This window comes from Botrytis sinoallii (assembly GCF_014898435.1).
Source record: "Botrytis sinoallii strain Bc 23 chromosome Unknown BSIN_004, whole genome shotgun sequence".
Lineage (NCBI taxonomy): Eukaryota > Fungi > Ascomycota > Leotiomycetes > Helotiales > Sclerotiniaceae > Botrytis > Botrytis sinoallii.
In genome coordinates this window covers 1,816,517-1,838,355 of record NW_024066031.1, presented here as the reverse complement: position 1 = coordinate 1,838,355, position 21,839 = coordinate 1,816,517, and the positions used below count along the sequence as shown (strand labels likewise).

At 43.0% G+C, this 21,839-nt stretch overlaps 7 protein-coding genes across 7 annotated transcripts; 2 read left to right on the top strand and 5 right to left on the bottom strand.

Moving 5' to 3' along the window:
* Positions 1 to 1,771: 1,771 nt before the first annotated feature.
* EAF02_002993 (uncharacterized protein) lies at positions 1,772 to 5,211 on the bottom strand. Its single transcript, XM_038899041.1, has 5 exons — positions 4,049 to 5,211; positions 3,772 to 3,985; positions 3,295 to 3,722; positions 2,952 to 3,158; positions 1,772 to 2,896 (listed from the first exon to the last, which is right to left on the bottom strand). The coding sequence occupies exons 1-5, from the start codon at positions 5,066 to 5,068 to the stop codon at positions 2,243 to 2,245; spliced, it is 2,523 nt and encodes an 840-aa protein (XP_038761329.1). The 5' UTR covers positions 5,069 to 5,211; the 3' UTR covers positions 1,772 to 2,242.
* Positions 5,212 to 6,496: 1,285 nt separating this feature from the next.
* EAF02_002992 (uncharacterized protein) lies at positions 6,497 to 8,369 on the top strand. Its single transcript, XM_038899040.1, has 2 exons — positions 6,497 to 7,719; positions 7,781 to 8,369. Exon 1 carries the CDS (start codon positions 7,162 to 7,164, stop codon positions 7,717 to 7,719), a length of 558 nt encoding a protein of 185 aa, XP_038761328.1. The 5' UTR covers positions 6,497 to 7,161; the 3' UTR covers positions 7,781 to 8,369.
* Positions 8,254 to 9,803, bottom strand: EAF02_002991 (uncharacterized protein; the record flags this gene model as incomplete). The annotated part of the gene is made up of 2 exons (XM_038899039.1): positions 8,254 to 8,585; positions 8,699 to 9,803. The coding sequence occupies 2 exons, from the start codon at positions 9,801 to 9,803 to the stop codon at positions 8,254 to 8,256; spliced, it is 1,437 nt and encodes a 478-aa protein (XP_038761327.1).
* A 637-nt stretch (positions 9,804 to 10,440) lies between these two features.
* Positions 10,441 to 13,691, bottom strand: EAF02_002990 (uncharacterized protein; the record flags this gene model as incomplete). The annotated part of the gene is made up of 6 exons (XM_038899038.1): positions 10,441 to 10,617; positions 10,668 to 13,076; positions 13,132 to 13,167; positions 13,219 to 13,245; positions 13,299 to 13,444; positions 13,601 to 13,691. The coding sequence occupies 6 exons, from the start codon at positions 13,689 to 13,691 to the stop codon at positions 10,441 to 10,443; spliced, it is 2,886 nt and encodes a 961-aa protein (XP_038761326.1).
* Positions 13,692 to 14,030: 339 nt separating this feature from the next.
* EAF02_002989 (uncharacterized protein) lies at positions 14,031 to 14,791 on the top strand (the record flags this gene model as incomplete). The annotated part of the gene is made up of 2 exons (XM_038899037.1): positions 14,031 to 14,118; positions 14,190 to 14,791. The coding sequence occupies 2 exons, from the start codon at positions 14,031 to 14,033 to the stop codon at positions 14,789 to 14,791; spliced, it is 690 nt and encodes a 229-aa protein (XP_038761325.1).
* A 208-nt stretch (positions 14,792 to 14,999) lies between these two features.
* On the bottom strand, positions 15,000 to 15,681 carry EAF02_002988 (uncharacterized protein; the record flags this gene model as incomplete). The annotated part of the gene is made up of 3 exons (XM_038899036.1): positions 15,000 to 15,332; positions 15,384 to 15,512; positions 15,568 to 15,681. The coding sequence occupies 3 exons, from the start codon at positions 15,679 to 15,681 to the stop codon at positions 15,000 to 15,002; spliced, it is 576 nt and encodes a 191-aa protein (XP_038761324.1).
* Positions 15,682 to 16,587: 906 nt separating this feature from the next.
* EAF02_002987 (uncharacterized protein) lies at positions 16,588 to 21,508 on the bottom strand (the record flags this gene model as incomplete). The annotated part of the gene is made up of 3 exons (XM_038899035.1): positions 16,588 to 20,639; positions 20,694 to 21,132; positions 21,179 to 21,508. 3 exons carry the CDS (start codon positions 21,506 to 21,508, stop codon positions 16,588 to 16,590), a joined length of 4,821 nt encoding a protein of 1,606 aa, XP_038761323.1.
* Positions 21,509 to 21,839: the final 331 nt, after the last annotated feature.

The following is a 21,839-nucleotide window of genomic DNA, read 5'->3' as shown; positions in this document are numbered from 1 at the left end:
AACGAAAACTGAAGGATCATAGACTTGAGCAACGAAACTGTGAGCCTCTTTTCGCTTCTCATCCCTCTGTTCCCTCCTAGTGGAAACTCTAACGTTCGAGAATCTGATATCTTTGAAGTCTTAAATGCCTTGTTCAATCGATATAAATCAGAAGATGATTATTATCTTGTTTCATTTATTGATTATCTCAATAGTCTTTCAGGAGGTTCACTAAGCAAATATCTTCCGATTTTATGGCTCTACTTGCTCCAGTATTTGGTTAATTGCTGTTATATTGATACTGGAAGGAGCGAATCCTTTGGCGCTCACACCCAAGATTGATTTCCTAGAATACTGCATATCCCTCAGTATAGTTGAAGATACCTCTAATTTGACTATGCAAGTTGGTTATTCAAAGGTGTAATTTGATAATATCGATGTTTTACTGTAATGTTTTCCTAGAATTCTAGATAATCAAGGGCAGATCCTTTCGTTGACTCGGATTAGAAATATCTCTACATCTTTGAGGGAAAGAGCTGCTAGAGATGGATACTTTCTCGTCTATCGATGTTGGCCCTCAAATTAGTGAACTCGAAGAAGGAGAATGACTACGCCTTATGTACTCATTTTAACATTCGGATCTATGAATAATATCTCTATCTAGTGGTAGTAAAATAGCCACTCCATCCCAATTATGCTTTAACCATTTTTCCCTCTTTGAATCATTACCGATGAAGTCAAACGACAGTAAAAATACAATCTTCGTTCTCCTCGTTAGGTGTTTCATAAAACTCCCAATCTGGTATCTGTATCAGAGATACTGCTTCGTTCACTCTAAATCAGTATCTAAAAAAGACCTACCCTCAACGAACCCAACTCACTCATACCGTTCTTTTCCTTGTCCGGTGAACCTAGATATAATTTTGTGGTATGACAAGCTGAACTGATGTAGAGGTTCAGAGCACAGAAACATCTAGAAACCCAGTTCCATAGGTCAGACCGCAAGCAGAGTACGAATTGAAAAGTTTTTCCATGCTGATGGGCGACTAAATTCGAGGTCGTCTAGTCACATAACTCCCCCTCAAGAGTGAGTATTCGACCACATTTTTAACAGAGATCCACCGCTTTCAAGAACACAACCAACTCTCAGGACGGGCAAGCAGAATATGTATGCTGTTAGTGAACAAGAAAAAGAAAGTTAGGAACACTCAGGAAAGCACAACGAATGTTGTCTCGAGGGATCATGCATACTAACAAACAGAAACGCTTGCCCACGTCCGACTTCTAAACGAACTACAATCATATAGGCGGGTCTTTCATATTTACCTATCAGAATGGGCACTTTTACCGCTCTCCACGCTCCCTTAGAACGGTCTCAGCAGGATGAATCAGAGAGGTCTTTCTCACAATCATAATAAAATATAAAGTTTTCATTCCTAAAAGATCACCAATGGGTGTGTGAACTGATGGGATAGTGCAAAAATAAACCTGTGAATATCTTAATATATCAAATCATTTATTTTAAGAATTGTTATAATTCTTGTTTAGAGATAGAATAATCAAAATGTGATTCTGATATTAAACGATTAAAGAATGAATTTAGTAGAAATATTGAAATTTGAGAAGTGTTCAGTCAATCCAAATACTTGCTAGTGTATTAAAACCTAGATTCAAGACTAATTTCATGCGTAAAAAAAGTTGACGACAGCAAGGTCAAGATGGAAAGATAGGAAAGATTCTAGTTTAGCGAATGAGGGAATAATGACCAATAATAACCTATTACAAACATTTAGAAGCAAGACTGACTTTTCATGATTTTGATTCAAATTTACTGGAAACTATTTACATAGAGAGGAGATTCATCCAATGCAGTGAATATTATCCCCTCGTCTCCAGCCTATATCACAAAAAATCCGTCCTCTAAAAGTAGTTATCTAAAGACATCATCCTAATATGCGGATGTGAGATTACATGAAGACGACCTTGGTAGACATCCCATACTTATGAGTTTGACATTTAACCTCTTTAAAGATCAGAGAGTGACTCTCCATCAATACTGTATATCCAAAGCCTATGTTGCCTAATTGATTCACTCCTATGTATGCGTGAATATGAATTAATTATCCAATGCAAGTAGATGCATAAAACGCCATTGCCTCCGAGCCCAAACTATATGTAAATCATCGCTCTCATGTAATCGTTCATTATTCAAATCTCAATCAAAAGATCATAACTTGTGACGAATAATGCAATCAAAAAGTGTTTACCACCAATTCCCCACACCGCCCAAGGTATTTGCATCTGGTCCTTGTTGGCCTATTTGACTTTGGAAATCCCTCGCCAAACCATCCCAGCTAACCCAGCCAGGATCGCCATCAATGGCATTCATGTCAAGATCTAGCAAGGCATTGTCATCCATCAACCAAGATATTTGAGTCTGACCTTGTAATTGTTGTTGCTGTTGCTGCATTTGAAGTTGAAGTTGTATCTGCTCGGGCGCTAGCATACCCATTCCTACTACCTGTGGAGAAACATCCATGCCAAAATCGTTATTGAGGTCTTGTTGTTGCTCCCTATAATGTGAAGTTTGTTTCGCTTCCAATATCAGTACGTTGGTCGCATCATGCATTGACGTTTGAGCTCTGCGTATGGCGACAGGACAATCGTGAGGGGCTCCTTCCCAATGATCTTCATCGTTTCCTTCTTCCATCGAGCTCAAATTTTCTTCTCGCTTTCTCCGAGCTCTTGCCATAAGTTTTCGCATGGGTTGCCAAAACATACCGCGTTTGCTGCTACCAACAGCAGAACTCCAATCATCAAACGCACTGTCAATAGCTTGCCAAGCTCGCTCCACGAGTGGAGAATTATTGCGAACAGAGAGTTCGCCAAGAAGAAAAGCAATGGCGTGCCATTGTACCTGTAGTTATGGCGGTCAGTAGTGTTAAGTACCACGAAGTCCAACATATACGTACATAAGTGCGGAATAGCCAGCCCCATTTTTTGGTAGAAGCTTCTGTCTCCAAGATTCTTGAATACTCGATAATTTCGATAGATGACTTCAGAAGACGGTCCTTCGTGTGTGGAGATAAACATTGAGGCCTACCAGGTTGGATCAATGGATGGTAAATTATCAACGACATCTTTGCAAATATGAGACGTGCCACTGTACCCGCTACCCACTATCGTTTCAAAGATTAGTAAATAAGCAATGCAATGAGAATATGCGGGTATACGCGAGGTATGCGAGGTATGCATCGCATTTTCTTTGTAGATTTGAATAATCAAGACAAAGCACGGATAAAAGATTTTGCTTACATAGAGAGGGCCTGCATTCTCACAGTATTTGAGATATTTTTCTTCCATTCGAGCCGCAGTCTCTTTGATCAATTCTTCCTTCTCTTCGAGTGTAAGTTTTGTTAGATTTCCTATGGGACAAGGACCACGACCTGGTGGAGTGTATTGAAGGCGTTTTGATAAAGCACATATCTCAAACCTTACAAGAACGAATGTCATATCCGAAACTCCTTCTCGGGGTTGTGGTGGTTCCTTTGCGTCTGGATCTAGATCTTCATCGTTTATCGAAAGTGGGAATTTGGTATCAAATATATGTTCAAATATCGAAGGGTCAGATCCATGGTCCTCGGACGCCCTCACGTCCAGGACACAGATTTGCCACCAAAGCCGTCTCCTCATTTCCGTATTATATGGGGATAACCCAAACTTCTCCCCGTCACGATGCAATCCTGAGCTTGTTAGATATTTAGCATGAGAATCACTTACACAAAAACTCACCAAGCGATTGGCCAATTCTCATAACAAGTCCAGTTAAAGACCATACAAATCGAGTATCGTCATGTCTACGAACGCAAGTCAAGAATAACACGAATGCTTGAACAGTCATAATTTCGTTTGTATTGAGGAAGCCTGCCCTGGCAAGAGCTTGCTCGGTACCAAATCGGTACTTTCTTAGTAAGACATCTTTCTCGACTCCAAAGTTGGTAGCAACCTTAAAAACGTCAGTCATAGCTTCGCAGAAATAAAGCATGTAGGAGCGAATTAGAATACAAACCTCTTCATCTGACATAGAAGTGATAGTTGCAAAATATATAGAGAACATCAAGGCTTCTGTGCTCTTGCTTATATTGTCTAGATTGTGTTGAACTTCTTTGATGATTTTCCCTGTCGTAGGCACATGGAGAAGCTTGACCAATGGCATCACATTCTCCAGAAATGTTGACCAGTAGAAAGGTATTTGAGAAGGTAAAGGATGTAAAGCCTTCATATTGACGTCGGCAGAGCTATAACCCATCACAAAACTCTGATGATCTGGTTGGGTGGCGGAAGATGGAGCTGGGATCGGAGAATCTCCATCGGTATCCTCCTCATCCTCATCGAACATGGCCCGAAGCTCTGCTATCTCTTGCGATAATTCTGCCCAGAACGGATTTGATACGTATTGACTCTTTCCGGAATCTAATACCAGGCGTCCTATTCCTTCTTCCATAGTAAATGCAGATTTCGGAGCTACAAGTCCCATATTGAAAGATCTCGTGGCCCATTGTCGTTTTGTGCCCTTTTCTTCGTCCCTTCCATTCAACCCGTTCGTTGTAGTTTTCGCAGTTCCACCAGGAGACTCGCTGCTCGATTCAGCATTGTTGTGCGGGGAGGAATGGCTGCTTGATGGGGAAGCCTTCGAATTTTCCGCATCCACTTGTCCGCTGAGTTCTTCCACCACTCCTTCCAACCTTCTCAGTCTTTTTAGAAGCTCCGCTTCCCGATCACTAATAGGCTTTCCTCCGGCCCTGGGGCGCCTAGGCGCTCTACCCGGTGCTGGAAATACGCATGGTGATTGCGCCTTGGTACAATTCGAGCAAGGCACCTTTTTGTCGCATTTGACCTTTCGCCTGCGACATGTAACACATGACCGCGCATTGAGTCCAGTAGGAACTGCAGTAGGAGCCGATGTTGATGGCCGCCGAACATCATCGGGGTTGCTAGGTGGGACAGTAGGGGGAATCGATAACGCTGAGGGGTACGCTGAATTTGGTGGGATAGCTATTGCCTGCTGGTTTTGATAGTCTCCGAACATGACGCTTTTGTAGGCGATCACTAAAGCACTTTCATCTAGTAGATCCAAGCTGCAGAAATTTAGAAAGTGCTTGGTCCGAAGAGATTGAAAGTGTGGATAGAATTATGTGAAAATATTACCAATCGAATATATGTTGATGTACGAAGACTGTGCGGCCGACCCTGAAGATGTCATTATTTAGGGGTGTTCGCTTTGATGCTGTCAGGCTTGACCGTTTATTTTGCAAGAATCATTGGTGATTATGAATATTATTTTATTAAATCTAGTTATCTCTTCGACTTCAATCCCTTTCCGTGAACCAACATTAATAAGGAACATACTGGGTAAGTTTAACAAGTGAATATCAGATTGATCTTTTTATTGCTAAGTCAAAGGATTAGGTCCCTAGATATCACATCTACTCTATACTATCTTTTCTAAAGTAGTTCGGAGACGTTTAGTCTGATGGAACAATGTCGAAGGCTTGTCGAAGGCTTATCCACGGGTAACTTTGACTTTAACAATTGGGGACAAGTGTCAAACCCCCTTAACTTAAACTTTACAATACATGATTTCTAATATGTATTCAATGATAATCTACACGTCCTTCTCTTCAAGAAAATCGGTCTAGAAAAGATGACAATTCATACTGAGAAGTCTCGAATTTTAATTGAAGATGGCCGAGAGTTCACAGGCTGGCGAGCTGTGGTTGGACGGTCGCTCGAAAATAATGTACATGTCATACATAAATTCTTCTGCTTCTATCCTCTGTAGTTTATAAGTGCTTGGCAGTCGTGAAAGAGGAGGGATTTTGAGCGCGATTCCACACACTGTTTACGGCTCATATCATTTGAAGTTCTATGGCTTGGAGAGCACCAGGAGATGTTTGTCTGAATCGTCCAGTCACGAATACTTCAAATATTTAAAAACACCCCACATCCACAAGCAAGTAGGACAGATGGCCGAGTGGTTATGGCGTGTGACTCAAGCTCAACAGCTTAATTGATTCAATCAACTAGCATTCTCATGGGCTTAGCCCGCGGGGGTTCGAATCCCCCTCTGTTCATCACATTTTTGCATTTCCTTTCATTTCTTCAATGAAAGACAGTCAATTCCTGGGGTGCATGGGCGTGGGGCTGGTCAGCCGACTTTTTTCTTAATATGCGCGAGAGCTTGAGCAAATGGAACGCGACTAAGAAAAGAGAGGAAAAGAATGACACAAGGGCGTTACGAGTTGCTCACTCTAAACTCGTGCTAGTCATATTTATTGAAGATAGCGGGATCTTGTCTATTTTGGCTGAAATTACAAGTACCGAGAGGGAAAAGGGGCATCTCAGCCGTACTCTTTTAATAGCACGTGTTGTCTGCATATAGTAAGATGAACTTTGATCTCAATTACTTTTGTTTTACTTGAAAAAGTATCTTCATTTTATGAAATACATACATGAAACCTCAATTCTTATGTCTTTTCCGAGAAAGCCGGTCGATAGACTGACTTACTCGGCCAAGAGGAAAGAGGGAAGAGGAAAGTTATTTTTCTCAACCTCGTATTCTGTACCATCATACCTAATTCAAAGGAGTAACTTTCAATGCCAATGCCCAATTCTAGCCCTTCTAGAATTCAGCAGTCCATACATTCCAACTCATTCACTTCCCCCCAATCTTCCATGCGATCTCTATAAGTCTTCTCAATCTCCCCACATGGTCCATTTACGCGTGTTAATTGTGGATACAGCGTGGAGACAAGAATCAAAACCGAGCTTGCATAGCCCTATACATTATGCTCACCCCAGACAATGATATCCCTGCGAATGATGCCCTGATTTTCGAAATTCCAATCACATCGAAACACCGAATTCGATCAGCAATAAACAAGAAGATCAATGCCATGTCTAGATCCCCGTTTTTGCGCGATGTTGTCGCACCACTCGCTCATAGTTTCCATCCCATCTCATGCACATAGTCAAACGGTTCTAATAAGAACAAAACAAGAACCCAAATAATATATCTAATACCAACTACTGCTCCTCGAAACTCGAAACAATTTTTTGAATACTTCTTTTCCTCCATTACCTAAAATCTCCAAAAGCACTCTCTCCAAGATCATAAAAATCATGAATTTCCCTCCAAAGCACAACCCGTATCTCGATCCTACCAATAAACAACACCGCGATTATACCCGTCTAGACGTATCTCACTCTCCAGACAACGTCCCAGACACCCCTTTCAACTCACCCACCGCAATGTCTCTCTCAAACTCTGAATCCTCAAGTCCAAATTTCAATCCCTTTTCTCTAAACCAACTCATCATGAACGGAAATGAAACATCCTCGTCGTCATCACTACATCCATCACGAAACTTCACACCCACATCCGCACCATCAGATTGGCGTCCCGAATCTCGGGATCGTGCTGGCTCAACCGGCTCGGAAAGATCGGACATTATTGGCAACAATAGAAAATGCCACTGTGGAAGTGGAGGAATGCAAAAAAGACACGGTGGTGAGGAATCCGGTCCTGGGTTTGGAAGTTATAGCGACAGTCGTTGTGAGCAGTGCATCTCAGGAGACGAGGATGTGGAGAGGGGAAGATGTAGGACGAGGACGAATTCGAGCAGCTCAAGGGATAAGACGAGTTGTTCCAGGGAAAGGAAAAGGAGAATGGATCTTTAATGTATGTGTGGTTAGAGGGATATTAAGAGGACAGTCTTGGAAAGGATCTAACAACCAATAGTTTATTTGGTTTTCATACATGTTTCCGGCGTTTCTTGACATCCAATACACGTTTGGATCTTCGCACTTGAACTCGACACCGAGTTTGAATCTTCGAAAATAAGGTTGGGGAGGAATCTTACCGGTTAGGCCAAAAATTTACTTTTCGCCCGAAGACTTACTTACGTACTCTGCCGTCCCTTGACTGTTGGTGAACCAGACCTCATCTGATATATCGGACAAATTCAGTTTGAGAACTCATTCTACACAACCTCAAAATCTAGACACTTGGATGTTACTTGTGACTGTCCCTTGAAATTATATCTGTTGGGTGTTTGTGGCGCTTTATGGCAATCACAACAAATACACACTGATGAGGAATTCATCTCCACTTTGGTAGTTGACACAAATTAGGGAGCGATTTATTTAACGATTAATTTCAGGTCTTCCTATGGATGTATCAACTTTAAGACTGTCAAGCTTAAGACTATACAATCAAATTCCAAGATGATATTTCCAAAGGACGTCTTCTACTAATTCGCGTGTCAAAATATCTGTCAGGGTCGTATGTGAATCGACTCTGTATTGCGTCTGAAGTGTGGAACACGAGACTGACGGTTTTTTCTTACGTGTCTGGATATCTACTAGCAAGATACCATCCAGTGTTGTAGGTTCAGTACCATATCCATTGTTTCTTATAAGAACCATATCATTTGCCTTGTACAACAAGTCTTCCATCACTGTTCTCAACATTTGATCGTCATTGCCCTTAGAAGCTTGTCCAAAATTCTTGTAAACTTTCCCTTGATCTCCTGAACCCCAATCTTCTGAGATACCATATATATATATATATATATCGGAATTTTTAGAGGGGCGTGGCCTTGATTCATCTCCTCTGTTTCTACCTGGAAATAGAAATAGCTTTTGGAAACCCTATCACTGTTGGTGCCTCTGCCTCTAGACATAAGTATCACTTTCTTTCCGGTAGAGTAGATGTGGTTTAATAAAGGTTGGATACCAATACTATCTGCGATTCCGGATACTCTTTTGTTGTATATGAACATCAGGTCTTCGCAAATACTACAAACTAGATGCAAGTCGCAGCCCAGATATGGAAGAAGCCGGGTGAGTCTATTCTTGAGAAGATCCTCAAACGGTCTCTTGGCCAGCGAAGGATCTTGGTTTTGTAATTTAATCAACAGCGAATGTGCCTGTTTGATGTTAGACTCAGAAAACGTGGGCCACATTTGGCCGATGGCAGTATGTACGTCATCGAGAGCTTCCGAAATAAGAGTTGAGAGAGTACGTTCCAGGTCTCTGCTCCAACGAAAAACGAAGTAGCTGCGTGAAAGAAGACGATCTCGGAAAGCAGATACCAAACCTCTTATGCTGCCAATTTCTATAGTGTCGGTACTGCCTAAGTGTGATCTAGACAACCGATATGTGTCTTGACCCGACGCATCATTCTGGAGCGAAGCCTGGGCTCCAAATAAGTTTGGCATAATATATTGTCGACGATTTTCGACTTCATACATGGCCAACATCTCAAAGTTTTGCATTGAGTCCGAGGAGAAATCCATGGGCATCTGTGGATGACTTTGTACTGAGGATTGAGATTGAGTCTCGAAGAAATTCATGACATCGAGACCAATGGGGTCTTGCAATTGAGAAAATGGCTGCGATTGGGGCATCGATTGGACTTGAGACGACTGGATCGGAGGCAATGAATATGGAAGGGGCTTTGACGATGGTTGTGGCATTAGGTATTGAGACGGGGCTTGTTGTTGGATAAATGTTTGCGGCTGATGGAGCTGTCGACGTTCAAAAGAATTGTGCTGACTAAGACTTTCCTGCCATTCCTCAAGAGGTTGCTGTTGCTGAAAGGGTTCTAGCAACTGGGGCTGTGATGGTTGTTGTGATGGGGAATCTGAGTGACTAGTGTGAGAAGGTGGATTATTTGGCGGTATATAGCTTGGTGGAAAGCCTGTGTAGTTGGTTTGAGTATTGCCATATTCGTCGTAAGAGTTACTATTTTGACCGTGCATAATTGCGAGTTGCAAATACTACAAAGTGATAAGCAAACAAGTCGTCAAATGTATATGGATTAATGAGGGTGAGGATGTCTCGAAAAAACAGAAGTGTTTATATTGACTAGACTAGCTGTATAGAATTGGCGGAAGCTGGTTTAGAGCAATTCCTCTAAATACGAAATTGGAAGGCATATTTGGACGCCTACTTGACAGTTGCCCTTTCTCTTTTTGGGTTTGAGGTTGAGGATTTTATATAACCACGCTTGCTATGTCCTAGATCAATACCCGAAAATTCTCGATACTTGACATGGGTATTGAAAAGAAGCAAGCCAAATGCTCTTATGACTTAGAACGAAACGAAGCTGAATGACAAATCACATGAAATCAAATTACAGCTGCTCATATTGAAACAGAAATCACAAAAATCACAAAAATCACAGAAATCACATAGCCTAAGGAGTGTCACGAACAACTGGTGGATTGAAATCGAACTCAGTGACTTACCCACACCTTGCAATTGATCAATTAATCGAGATTTGTGCTCAAAATACAGCAATTACTTGAGACAAGCCACTGCAAGTCAAGCTGACGTCTAAACGTTGAAAAAGTAGCTTCTGCTCTAAGATAATCCTCTCGGGCCAGGGTATAATTCTCAAAGCTTCAATTTCTCGGCAAACCATTTCTCGGCGACAGCAACCGCATCCTCGATCTTATCAGGGTTGGTACCTTGACCAGTACGAGTTGGCTCCTTTCCACCGGATCGACCTCCTACAACCGCTGAGACTGCTGCGGCCCATTGCTCCGCACTCACACCCTTGGAAGCAGCATCCTATGCAGTGTTAGTGACTTTTGGAGGTAAAAAAGACGTTTTGCACTTACTGTACCAACATATACACCATGCACAACAGCACCTTCACTAGCACTACCTCCAAAAAGATAAACTGTCTTATCCTTTGCCTTAGACTTGAAATGGTTCATGACATCAGCAATAGCCTTGGAATTTGCAGAAATTGGCAATTGTGCGATATACGCGGTGCTGTCTTTGTTCTTCGAATCAGCAAAATAGGCAGTAACAGTATCCAAAGCAGTTTTGGATTCGGCCTTTTGCTTCTTCTTTTGTTCATCAAGGACATCTTTCTGAACCTTGGTGAATTTCTTCTTTAGGTCCTCTTTAGCAAGTACCGAGATAGTGAGATGGTTCAAGTCATTTTGTGTTGCCTTGACCTCTTGTTCCTTCTCGACGCCGTGAGGCATAGCATCCAAAGCTGCGATACGCTTGCCAAATTCCAAGGCAATTCTTTGCACCTCATGTGCGGCATCACCAGTATAAGCGATGATTCTTCGGATTCCTTTAGCAATACCGCTTTCCTCGACAATAACAAGGTCCTTGATAATGCCGGTTTGGTCGACGTGAGTTCCACCGCAGAATTCAACACTGACCTTTCGCCACTCTGGATTCTTGGGCTCGGCGAGCAGAACGTCAACTTCGACACCAACAGAGACCACTCGAACGGGGTTTGGGTATGTTTCGCCGAAGACAGCACGTACACCTTCAATGCCCTTTGCGATATCAAGATCAACGTCTTTCGAGTAGATCTTGCAATTTTGCTTTATATAAGAGTTTGCAGAGTCTTCAATCTTCTTGAGTTCAGGTAGTGTAACTTGAGCTTTATGCGAGAAATCAAATCGCAATTTCTCTTGGTCGACAAGTGACCCCTTTTGGTTGATATCTTCACCCAAGTGCTCCCTCAATGCATGATTGAGAATGTGGGTACCGGTATGGTTATTGCGGATAGGTTGTCTCCTTAATTCGTCGTATTCGCAAATAACTTCATCACCAGCCTTGAAGTCTCCATAGTCCATGTAACCATTGTGAACAATGTATCCACCATATGCTTGAGTATCAAGGACTTTGAATTCCGCAACACCATCAATTATGATTTTCCCGGTATCGAAAACTTGCCCACCCTGTTCAGCGTAGAAGTTTGTCTTATCTAATAGAATACCAAATGGTTTATCATTAGGTAAATCCGCAGTGCTCTTAAGGAAGCTCTTGCCATCGTAAATGAGTTGGATCTTGCCAGTTGAATCGCCCTTCGAGAACTTAGCATCATCATTGGGTCGAGGAATACCCATGTTATCCAGCTCGGCAATTTGATGAACATCCAATTTGGCGAAAGTGTGGGCAGCTTCCTTAACAGATTTACTGGCCTCCCTCGCCTTCTCTTTCGCAATCTCGATTTCTCCTTCATCTGTTTCAAGACCACGCTCTTCCGCCATGATCTTGGTCAAATCTTCTGGGAAACCAAAGGTGTCATATAATCTCCATACATCTGCACCAGAAAGCTTCTTGGTGTTCGTCTTGATGGCTTGAGCGGCATATTTCTCGAACATCTTCTCACCACGATCTAGTGTTCTAGCGAAAGCCTCTTCCTCTTCATCTAAGATTTCCTTCACATCTTGTTGCTTTTTCACAATTTCGGGGAATTGCTCGCCCATTTGTTCAACAAGAGCTGGCAGGATCTTGGAGAAAAAGCTGCCAATTTCAGCATTGAAGTATTTTCGAGCATAACGAGATCCTCTTCTCAAGACCCGGCGTACAACATAACCACGTCCCTCGTTGTTGGGAACACCCCCATCAGAAATAGCGAAAGTAAGTAAGCGAACATGGTCAGCAACAACACGATAAGCAGTATCGATCCCATCAGTATCATCCTTTCCGTATTTGTCGGTATAAGGTCTGGCGTTTGTGACCTCTTGAATCTTGGCAAATAATGGCGAGAACACATCTGTGTCGTAATTCGATGATTTATCTTGCAATACCGAAACTAAACGTTCGTAACCCATACCAGTATCAATATGCTTAGCTGGTAGCGTCTTCAGAGATCTATCCTTCTGGCGATCGAATTGAATAAATACGATGTTCCAGATCTCCAATACGTTAGGGTCATCTTGATTAACAAGGTGAGCAGCATTGCGTCCTCCCCCTATTCTGTCGTAATGGATTTCACTACAAGGTCCACATGGTCCTGTCTCTCCCATTTCCCAAAAATTATCTTTCATGTTTCCTGTCAAGATATGATCCTCCTTGACTCCAGCCTTCAACCATAAGTTCTTGGCCTCTGTGTCCGCTGGTACATTATTCTCCGAATCTCCTTCGAAATATGTGACGTATAAGCGATCTGGATCTAGCCCGTAGACCTTTGTGAGTAACTCCCACGCCATTCCAATAGCATCTGTCTTGAAGTAGTCGCCAAACGACCAATTTCCCAACATCTCGAAGAAGGTCTATGACTCACATGTTAAAGCTGCTCAAATGTAGCATATCAAAGTGTCAACTTACATGATGATAACTATCTTTTCCGACATCATCAAGATCCTATAAACCATCAGATAATATACTTTCCAGCCCGGAGTCAGATAGCCCTACGTTATGTTTTCCTCCAGCTCGAATACACTACAACTGCGTTAGCGCAACCCTACGATAACAGCAGCAACACAATCATCTACCTTCTGTGTATCCACCGCTCTCTTTAATTGTGCCATATCATCGGTCTTGCCCACTGTGCCGAGGAAAATCGGCTTGAACTGGTTCATACCAGCATTCGTAAAGAGGAGAGTGGGATCATTGTGAGGGACCACAGAAGACGATGGTACTGCATTTTGTTAGAATAATGGCTTGAATAGACGTTTCAGACAATCGCAGACAGGCGCATGGCTGCAGAAGAAGTGTAGTCCCGTTCAGAGGAAAATCGTGGTTGAAATTCCCCAGAGAACCCCCCTTCACCAGAAAGAATTACCCCGCCACTTACCAACAGAATGAGCATTCTTCTCAAAGAAGCTTAAGAATTGTTTCCTGACCACCGGGGCCGTCCATTTAGTGGTATCTTGCGAGCTCGCCATAATTCTCGACGTCTCAGAAAATTTGCGATACAAGGTTGTGTTGTGAGAACTTATCAAGGTGGTGCGCGAGTTGAACAAAGAAAGTCGCGTCGTCTCTGGTTCGTAGAATATTCTCGAGCAGTGACTCAGTGGACCTGGAACTCTTGCGACGTTCAGATTCAATCTTCCACGCAACGCATTCATTCGCTCAATTCTATAAGAATATAAATTGCCCTAGAGAAGAAAGATTTTCAATTGACAATTATTCTTCTGGTCATACAGATTGAGATTTCTTTTATCGTGCACACATTAAGTGACAGAAAGGAAGATTTGTGATTAGGGGAGGGATGGGTCGTTAAGATGGATCAAGCGACAGGTATTAGGAAGAGGAAGGCAGAAACACAAGACAATGAACGACTCTCCAAACGGATGAGCTTGCTTAATCTTGGTAAATATCCTACAATAATTTATTCTATCTCTATTCAAATGCATGAGGTTCACAGGCTAACAATATTCTAGAGCGCAATGGCCAGAAACTCTACGTTCCAGTTGAACAACCCACCTTAAGCTCAGATCTACCGACCACCAGCTCTACATTTACTACCAGCGATCATAAACCTATAAAACCGAAAAGAGCACGACAGCAAGATGCAGATGATGTAATGCAACTAGACGATTCCAAACACAAAGTCTACATCTATGATCTTGACGATGAGCTATCAGACAGTGACGCCTCCGATGATGGACGGCTAATATTTCTCCCCGACATATCCAAACATTTGCGAGAAACACGTATTCCACCTCACATCCTCGCCAATAAAGATGGGCAGTTGGCCGGTATGAATAATCAGCTCATCTTATACGATACAGCTGTTCCGAGGAACCATAGTGTGCCCGAGGAACAAGATTTGGTGCGGAAGGCATTTCTGGAGGCGAGGGAGAAGGCTAGAGCGAAGTGGGACGAGAAGGCAAGGCTGGAGGAGAGAGGGGCAGATGGAACGGTGGGTGAAGTTGTACAAGATCGTGCCTATACAAATAGTATGATTGGAGGGGATACTGACGTAGAAGATATGAGTGTGGAAGCTATAGAAGATGATCCTGATGCTATGGACCTTGGATAGTGTCCAATACTTCACTTAGTGGTGTGTAAGACTATGTAATGGGTAATAATATATTTTTGAATTTCAGCATCTTCTATTGTTCTATTCCGGATAGTACATTTATTCATAATGATATCTCATGAAAGCTGATCCCTCTTCAATTTCAATCTCTTCACCAGCCGTATTAACCATACCCAAACACTAACATTTATCAAACATCCCTTTACGATTAACCTCGAAATGGATTATTGCTCGCGCCAGTATTGTTTGTTTGGAGATTTGTTGGAGGAGGTCCAGGAGGTGCCTCGTAATCGGGAGCAGACTCTCCACCATCATCGGCTGGACGTCTTGTTGGTTCTGATCTCCATTGCGACGGATCGACTTTAGTCGCTCCAGCAGGTGGTTGATATGTGGGTGGCAATGGCGCATTCGGATCATACATTGGCGGTGGCATAGGGTGCATGCCATATTGTCCCCCTGCCGCTGGAAATTGATTGTAGTATACGTTGGGGGTCTGGTAGGCTGGGTCATATTGTGCTCGTTGTCGTCTGTTTAACATCCACTAATCATTGTTAGCATTGTCCTTTCGTACAATCTGTTTAAGGCCTCTTACCCTATGATATGCCAGCGGTTTCAAGCCCTTTGCTATTCTTCTCTTCGCATGCCAATATCCGACAATAATCCATAGCATGAAAATGAGGAACAGCCCCCAGAAGACTGACCATCTGATTATTTGTCCTGTCTGTTGACCATCATTAGTATATAGCCCAACTTTCTATTTCAACCAGCAAACAAACCTTGGTGAGCCAAAAAGGAACATCATCACCTTCAAAACAACGACCATATCTATCACATTCGATTGTAGTCTCGTTGGCCGCCCGCTCCATAATTATTGACAAGTCGCCGTCCATTTTTCGATCAACACCCAATTATGTCGTCCTCGAAATCACAATATATGAAAAGGTATCGTTTAATAATATCTCCCGTCCGTTCGCTATCGTTTGATTGTAGGAATTGATTTAAACAAAGTACCAAAACCAAGACTTAGGACTTTCTACTCCAGAGAAGTACTCCAGAAGTACTCAAATCCAACGAGGCGGTGCTTGGGTCTCTTTTACACGGTAATCTCAATACCCGGCTTTCGAGTTTCATGCGGTGTTACAGAAGCGTATTCAACACCAAGACTTCGTTTGAGATCTAGGGTTTTTATTTTATGAATGTTGATTGCGACTCGTGAGTTGCTTTTAAATCACGACTTCAGAGTAAGTAGGAAATGTGAGACAAGAAAAGTAGGATACGTCGCAAGCACGAAGATGTCCGAACGAGAACCTTATACTAACAACATCACATATATTTGGTGGCTTGGAATACGGCCAAGATCCTCCGGTTTATGGTCTCACCTGCTAATTTCCATACAAAAATACCTCAGTGATCATCCTCTCTATCAATATCAAGGACATGATTCGTTTCTTCCAGATTAGTCATCTAAATTAGCTCCAGGTACCGATGTGCTAGTCGCAGCGTGGCTGGAAATGTAAGAGTGTGGCTGGTCCGGAAAATTTGGATGTTTCCGTACCGCTGTGGAGAACACGAAGCAAAATGCTTGAATATTTTTAAGTTGAGTGCAGTCAAAGAGCTTCGCATCAATAACGGTTTGCTTCATGAAAAATTTTACTCTACGGATTCATGATACGGCGTTGGTATGGGAAAACTTTGTTGCGATGAAATTGTGGACCTCAGGCAAAACTAAGATCTGGGAAGGATATGCGAATCAACTAAAATATTCCACGACAAATACCATTACTATATTCCTATTACTACCCGTCTATAGGACACCTGAATTCCCTTCCATCATGAATCCCATGCCTTGTCGCATTATCATCGATTTGTATTGCCTCCAAGCAAGCCCGATGATAAATATGTCTACAAGCAAACACCACTAGTGGTCCTAACTCCTGCTGGCCCTTGTCATCATTATCATCATTGCCACCCCGTTGACCATTCAATTCATCTAGAGGCCCTGCTGCCGATTCTTCATCCATGCTCTTTCCTTTACCTTTGCCATTCCTGTGTCCACTACCATCATCGTCAAACTTTGGTAAAGTATCACTCCTAGCTGGAGCTACCCCCTTTCCTCGTTCAGGAGCACCTCCACTCAAAAACGATCGTCTTTTCTGTCGCTCCTGTTCTTCCAGCTCTTTTCTTTCTTCCCACTGAGAAAATACATCACCCGAAACACCAGGCCCCCATGCTCTTCGACCACAGCCCTCACAAGTGGAGCCTCGTGGTCTCCATCCTCTTTGACGAAGATTGGAAACAGACTGCACATTAACGAAGAGATCTTTGTCGAGTAATCTATTCGCTAAGCTCAGAATACTCTCCTCGTAAGCATATGCTGAGAATACTGAAGCAAGTACGGCGCGCAGATCACTAAGGTTTGGAGACGAAATTGATGCCTTCGTTAAGAATGCTCGTAAAATACGCAAGAAAGATAAGTTTTCGCCGAAGGATGTTGGCGTTGATGTCGAGGTTAGAAGAGCTGTAAAAGTTCGCTGGACAAGAGTACGGAGTTGAGTGGTGAATTTCTCACGATCCATTTCATCTGACGTTGATGCTTTTGCGTCCTCCAGGCCTGGAGACAGTGTGCGGGTAATTTGTACCGCAATATCTATAAGATCTAACCACAGCACCTCTTCGGGAAGAAGTTCAGATTTTCCGGAAGACTTTCCTTTACTAGGAGTTCCGTTTACATGGGTTGACTGCGTCGACATTTGGCTTTGACATAACCAAATTCCCACGTTGATATATTTTTGAAGCGCAGTGAGAGCATTTTCCACGGCTTCGCTTGTATTCATGGATTCCTTTGCGTCCGCAGATGCGAAAAGAATACCCGTTAGAGTAGCCTCTAATATCCTTAGATGTTCTATCAGTCGATCCATACCAGCTCTAATTTGACCTTCGCGAGCCATCAAAACCACAGCAGCATCGACAACGCCACTCTCTTCCATGAAAGGCAAGACTTTCTCGAGTCTGAGATCAGATGATTGCACCAATTCAACGTAATCCACCACATGTTGAGCGTCATATTTACACATAAGCTGAACATATTGCTCGGTGAATTCACCAGGGGGTGAGCGTTTGGGGCTCTCTTCTTGTCCAGTTGCTGTTTCCATAATGCTGTGCAAATAGATATACTGTACCTCGGAAAGTTCGGGAAGGGAGGCCAACATATTTTCGTGGAGAGTAGGAGCATAGTTCTGGATTGTCAAGGCAGCCTTTTTAGCATCGAGCCCGACCAGATCACTTGCATGCTTCTGAATAACTTCATGTACCTCTCGAACTTGTCGCTTGGTTAATCCAGAACGAGGTCTCAGGCAGTCAGCGATACAATCAAATATTTTTTCTCGATCCTCGGGATCATCAAAGTATGCCTGAACGAGTTGGCTATATTGTTTGTCTGATTTGTATATGCTTTTCAGAACTCGGTAAAAACCTGCCTTTTGAAATAAAGGCATTAATGAGACTAGATCAGTCGGATGGTATACTGAAAGTAGGTATTCTGCACTGAGTTGAGCATCATCTGCAAGATCCTCACCAGGATAATTACACAAGCCTGTCAAGACTTTGTGCAGAGATGTCCCAGAAAGCAATAAATACTGAGGAAACTTCGGTAAGTTCCGAGCGATGAACATGTCCAAATAAATAGTATCTTCTGATGCAAATTCGTTGGCATTCATGACCTCTAGGAGTATCGTGACGATATATTGTCTGTTAACGGAAAGGCCAAATACATGCTCCTCCGACATATCACGATTTGAGCCACCATTGACAGCACGATCTGGCGTATCATTAAGAAAAGAGTCCTCGAATGCCTCGTTCAAAGCACTGAGGAAGCTCGGTGCGTCAAATTTGAGAACCATTCTTAAGTAAGGAAAAGAAGGCTCGATATCTTCGTTCGGCTTTGTTAAGAATGGTTTAGTATTTCCTTTTGGCCAAGAAATTGTTTTTCCCGAGAAGAGAAACCAGTAAAGTTCAGCTTTAGCATTCATAGCTTCTTGATCCTCAAGTTGATCCCCGGTAGGATAAACTCGGCCTGTAAACGTATATGACATGTATGGAAACATTTTCAATGCATTAACACCAAATATGGGATCTTCCATCACGTTCCCATCGTGGAAATATTCGCCATTTTGAACCAGGGGAACCAATAATGTGAGAAGATCAATGAGAGGAGTTATGTAATCGTGCAATGCTTGGTTCCAGACGTAAATAAGGGCATCGTAAAGATTGTGCTGTTTGCAGAGGGTAGTGACCTCATCGATATCTAATGTTGCCGTCTCCATTTGGCATATCATCTCTTCCAAGCGGCTTTCGAAGCCTTTGCTAACGAAGTATGAAACCATGGATTTAACCACAGTAGGTGGTATTGAGGTAAGACGTTGCTCCAATATGTACTGTTCTAAAACCTCAAGGAAAATACCTTCCGAACCTCCATCCTCGTACCATTCAAAAGCCTCATCGAAGAGGAAATCAATATCGTTGATACTAAGAGATGCTTCGAAGCAAGCTTCAGCCAATTGCTTGAGGTGGTCATCTGTAGCAGCTGGGTATCTTTGTCGCTGACCGAAAGCGAATTTGAGAGAAGCAGTCATAATCTCGACTAATTTGTCTTGTACCATAGAATGTCGTAATGTAGTATCCTCCGGTAGCCCAATGGTCAACTTATCTGCATCACCAGTATAATAAGATGTCGCCAATTGAATGGCACCAATATAATCACCATCTTCCATCAATGCGATTAGTCGGTCTGCCCAATTCGATAGTGTTCCGATTGATACATCATTGAAGCCAAGGAGAAACATTCGACTCTTGTAAGCTTTGAAGCTCATATAAAATGCATCTGCAACAACGCCATGCATAGATGGGTCTTCTTCATCCAATTGCTCCACCAAGGTATGCAGTTGTTCGGAAAATAAATCCTGGTGAAAGATATGTTTGTGTACTAAATCGAATGCTTCAGTCATTCGCATACTTACGTCTTCCAAAATTATTAGGCGTTGTGTAATCGTCAATACTGTGAGAACGGATCGACTAAGCCACTGAACGGCAACAATAGCTTCTTCCGCCCTCCAGCGACTACGAGGTTTAAAGGATAGACTTGGGGGTTTATCTTTGTTGTCAGCTGGTGTCTCTTCCACATCCAGCACAGTCAAAATATTGGACCAACAATATACCAGCTTGACTTTAGAACTCTGGCTGCCATCATCAGGATCTGGAACCTTCAGTTTCACTGCAGGAAACCATGCGAGGCAACCACTCATAGCGCTGTGGGCAGCGACCTCTTTTGGTCGAGCAGCTTTATGTTGAGTTTGAGCGATTGGAGTTGTGGATACAATTACGAGTAGATAGGGAGTCAACATGGCAGTCAAACCTAGAGTATCAGTTCCTTTTTCTACATTTCCAAGCGGGAGAGGTGAGAAGGCCAAGACAGTGCTTGGTTTTCGAGGCTTCCCGGAAGTGCCAATATCATTTGGATATCGGCCGAGTATCCTAGTGGTTCGGACCGTTCGTCCAACAGCACCCATTCCTCTTGTTGCAAGATGCGAAAAGGCCATTCCACGATCATCTGCTGACACAAGTGCCGTATGTCTAGTGCCCAAGAATCCTAGATGTCGAATCGCAATGTTTGGAGCATGGCCATCGGCACTGCGGTTCGCTAATTGGAAGGGTTCGAGTGATGGAATATGGAGAAATGGGCGAGCTGGTCTTGCGGTTTCCCACGTGAAAATACTACCATTGGCATGACCACCAGCAACCACAAGGTGATCAGCAGATATGGCAATAGATGTTACGGCGCCAGATTCAACAGCTATGGTGGTCAGTTATAGAGCTAGAACACAAATATTGAATCTTGGATGCTTACCCTTTGTACCCGGTCCAATTATAGATTTGAGATTTTGATGGTAGTCAAAAATTAAAATTATTCCTTTCGATGTGCCTAGCACTATAGATGCAGAAACTGCTATACATGTTGTTGTACCAAAATTACGCTTGCCAACTTCAGAAAATGCTTGCCCGCTAAGTTTCTTCAATTTTGTCCACCGCACAACCTCCCAAGGTGGAGACGGTGTATCTGTATCTCCTGCATCTTGTAGCATCTGGCTATTAATTGAAACCTGCCGCGAATGTGGTCTCATGAAACCAGGCGAGCTGGAGCGAGGAACATTTAGGGATGATATTGAAAGACGCGAGGAGAACCGGCGGTCGAATGGTCGAAACGATGGAGTAGGACTATCGAGGCCCGGCCTTGATGCGACTGATGGTAATATACCACTTCCAGCAGGAGAGGACAACATGGAGCCCTACCAAATATTAGCAATCTTCTATTGCCTTCATGACTTATCCTACCTGGACAGAGGGAGAATCATCTGGAATAGATAAGACTGAGTCTATGGGACTACTGATCCTCCGAGGAGGTGCTCCCACAGATCCATCCTCGGATGCATTCTCAAAATCTTGAGGCTGCTTGTACTTTGTACCATTCCCCAACTTCTGCGGCGTCAAGGTGCCCTCATCTCTCTCTTCTTGTAGCAGCTCAGAAATCCGACCTCCAGTCAAATGCTCTACATCTTCTGCGTCGACTTCCTGTGATGCATCCGCGAATTCATTTCCGAGAACATCGTGTTCATCAACTGTATCTTCCTCCGCACCAGGACTGTTTTCCGAAGGAGGGGTCATCGAGACTACCTGCTCTGGCGCATCATTCCACAGCTTAAGTTGTTTGCGCCGCAGTCCGTGGACTCTCGCAGACCTGGTTTCTCAGACTAACATTTAATAATAAAAAACATTCAAAAGCGTCGTGATTTGATCCTTTGCGAAATGTTATCGTAATTGTGTTGAATGGGTTGGTGAGCTCTAAGGTGGTGTTTGAGACTACCTCTGTGATAGCTTCAAGCTTGTGATAGGACAAGTCGCTTAGAACCGGCGACAATTATTTTACTGCACTCGCGACGTTTAATCTCTATTACAAAGTCAAGCATTTACAGAACAAGTCAACCCAACTGCAAGT

Bases quoted from the DNA above. Each gene is read 5' to 3' on its own strand.
- EAF02_002992 (XM_038899040.1), top strand. From the start codon at position 7,162: ATGAATTTCCCTCCAAAGCACAACCCGTATCTCGATCCTACCAATAAA.
- EAF02_002993 (XM_038899041.1), bottom strand. From the start codon at position 5,068: ATGTTCGGAGACTATCAAAACCAGCAGGCAATAGCTATCCCACCAAAT. The intron at 3,723-3,771 runs GTGAGTTTTTGT...TAACAAGCTCAG, and splicing joins GAGAATTGGCCAATCGCTTG to GATTGCATCGTGACGGGGAG. The intron at 3,159-3,294 runs GTAAGCAAAATC...TTGAAACGATAG, and splicing joins AGAATGCAGGCCCTCTCTAT to TGGGTAGCGGGTACAGTGGC.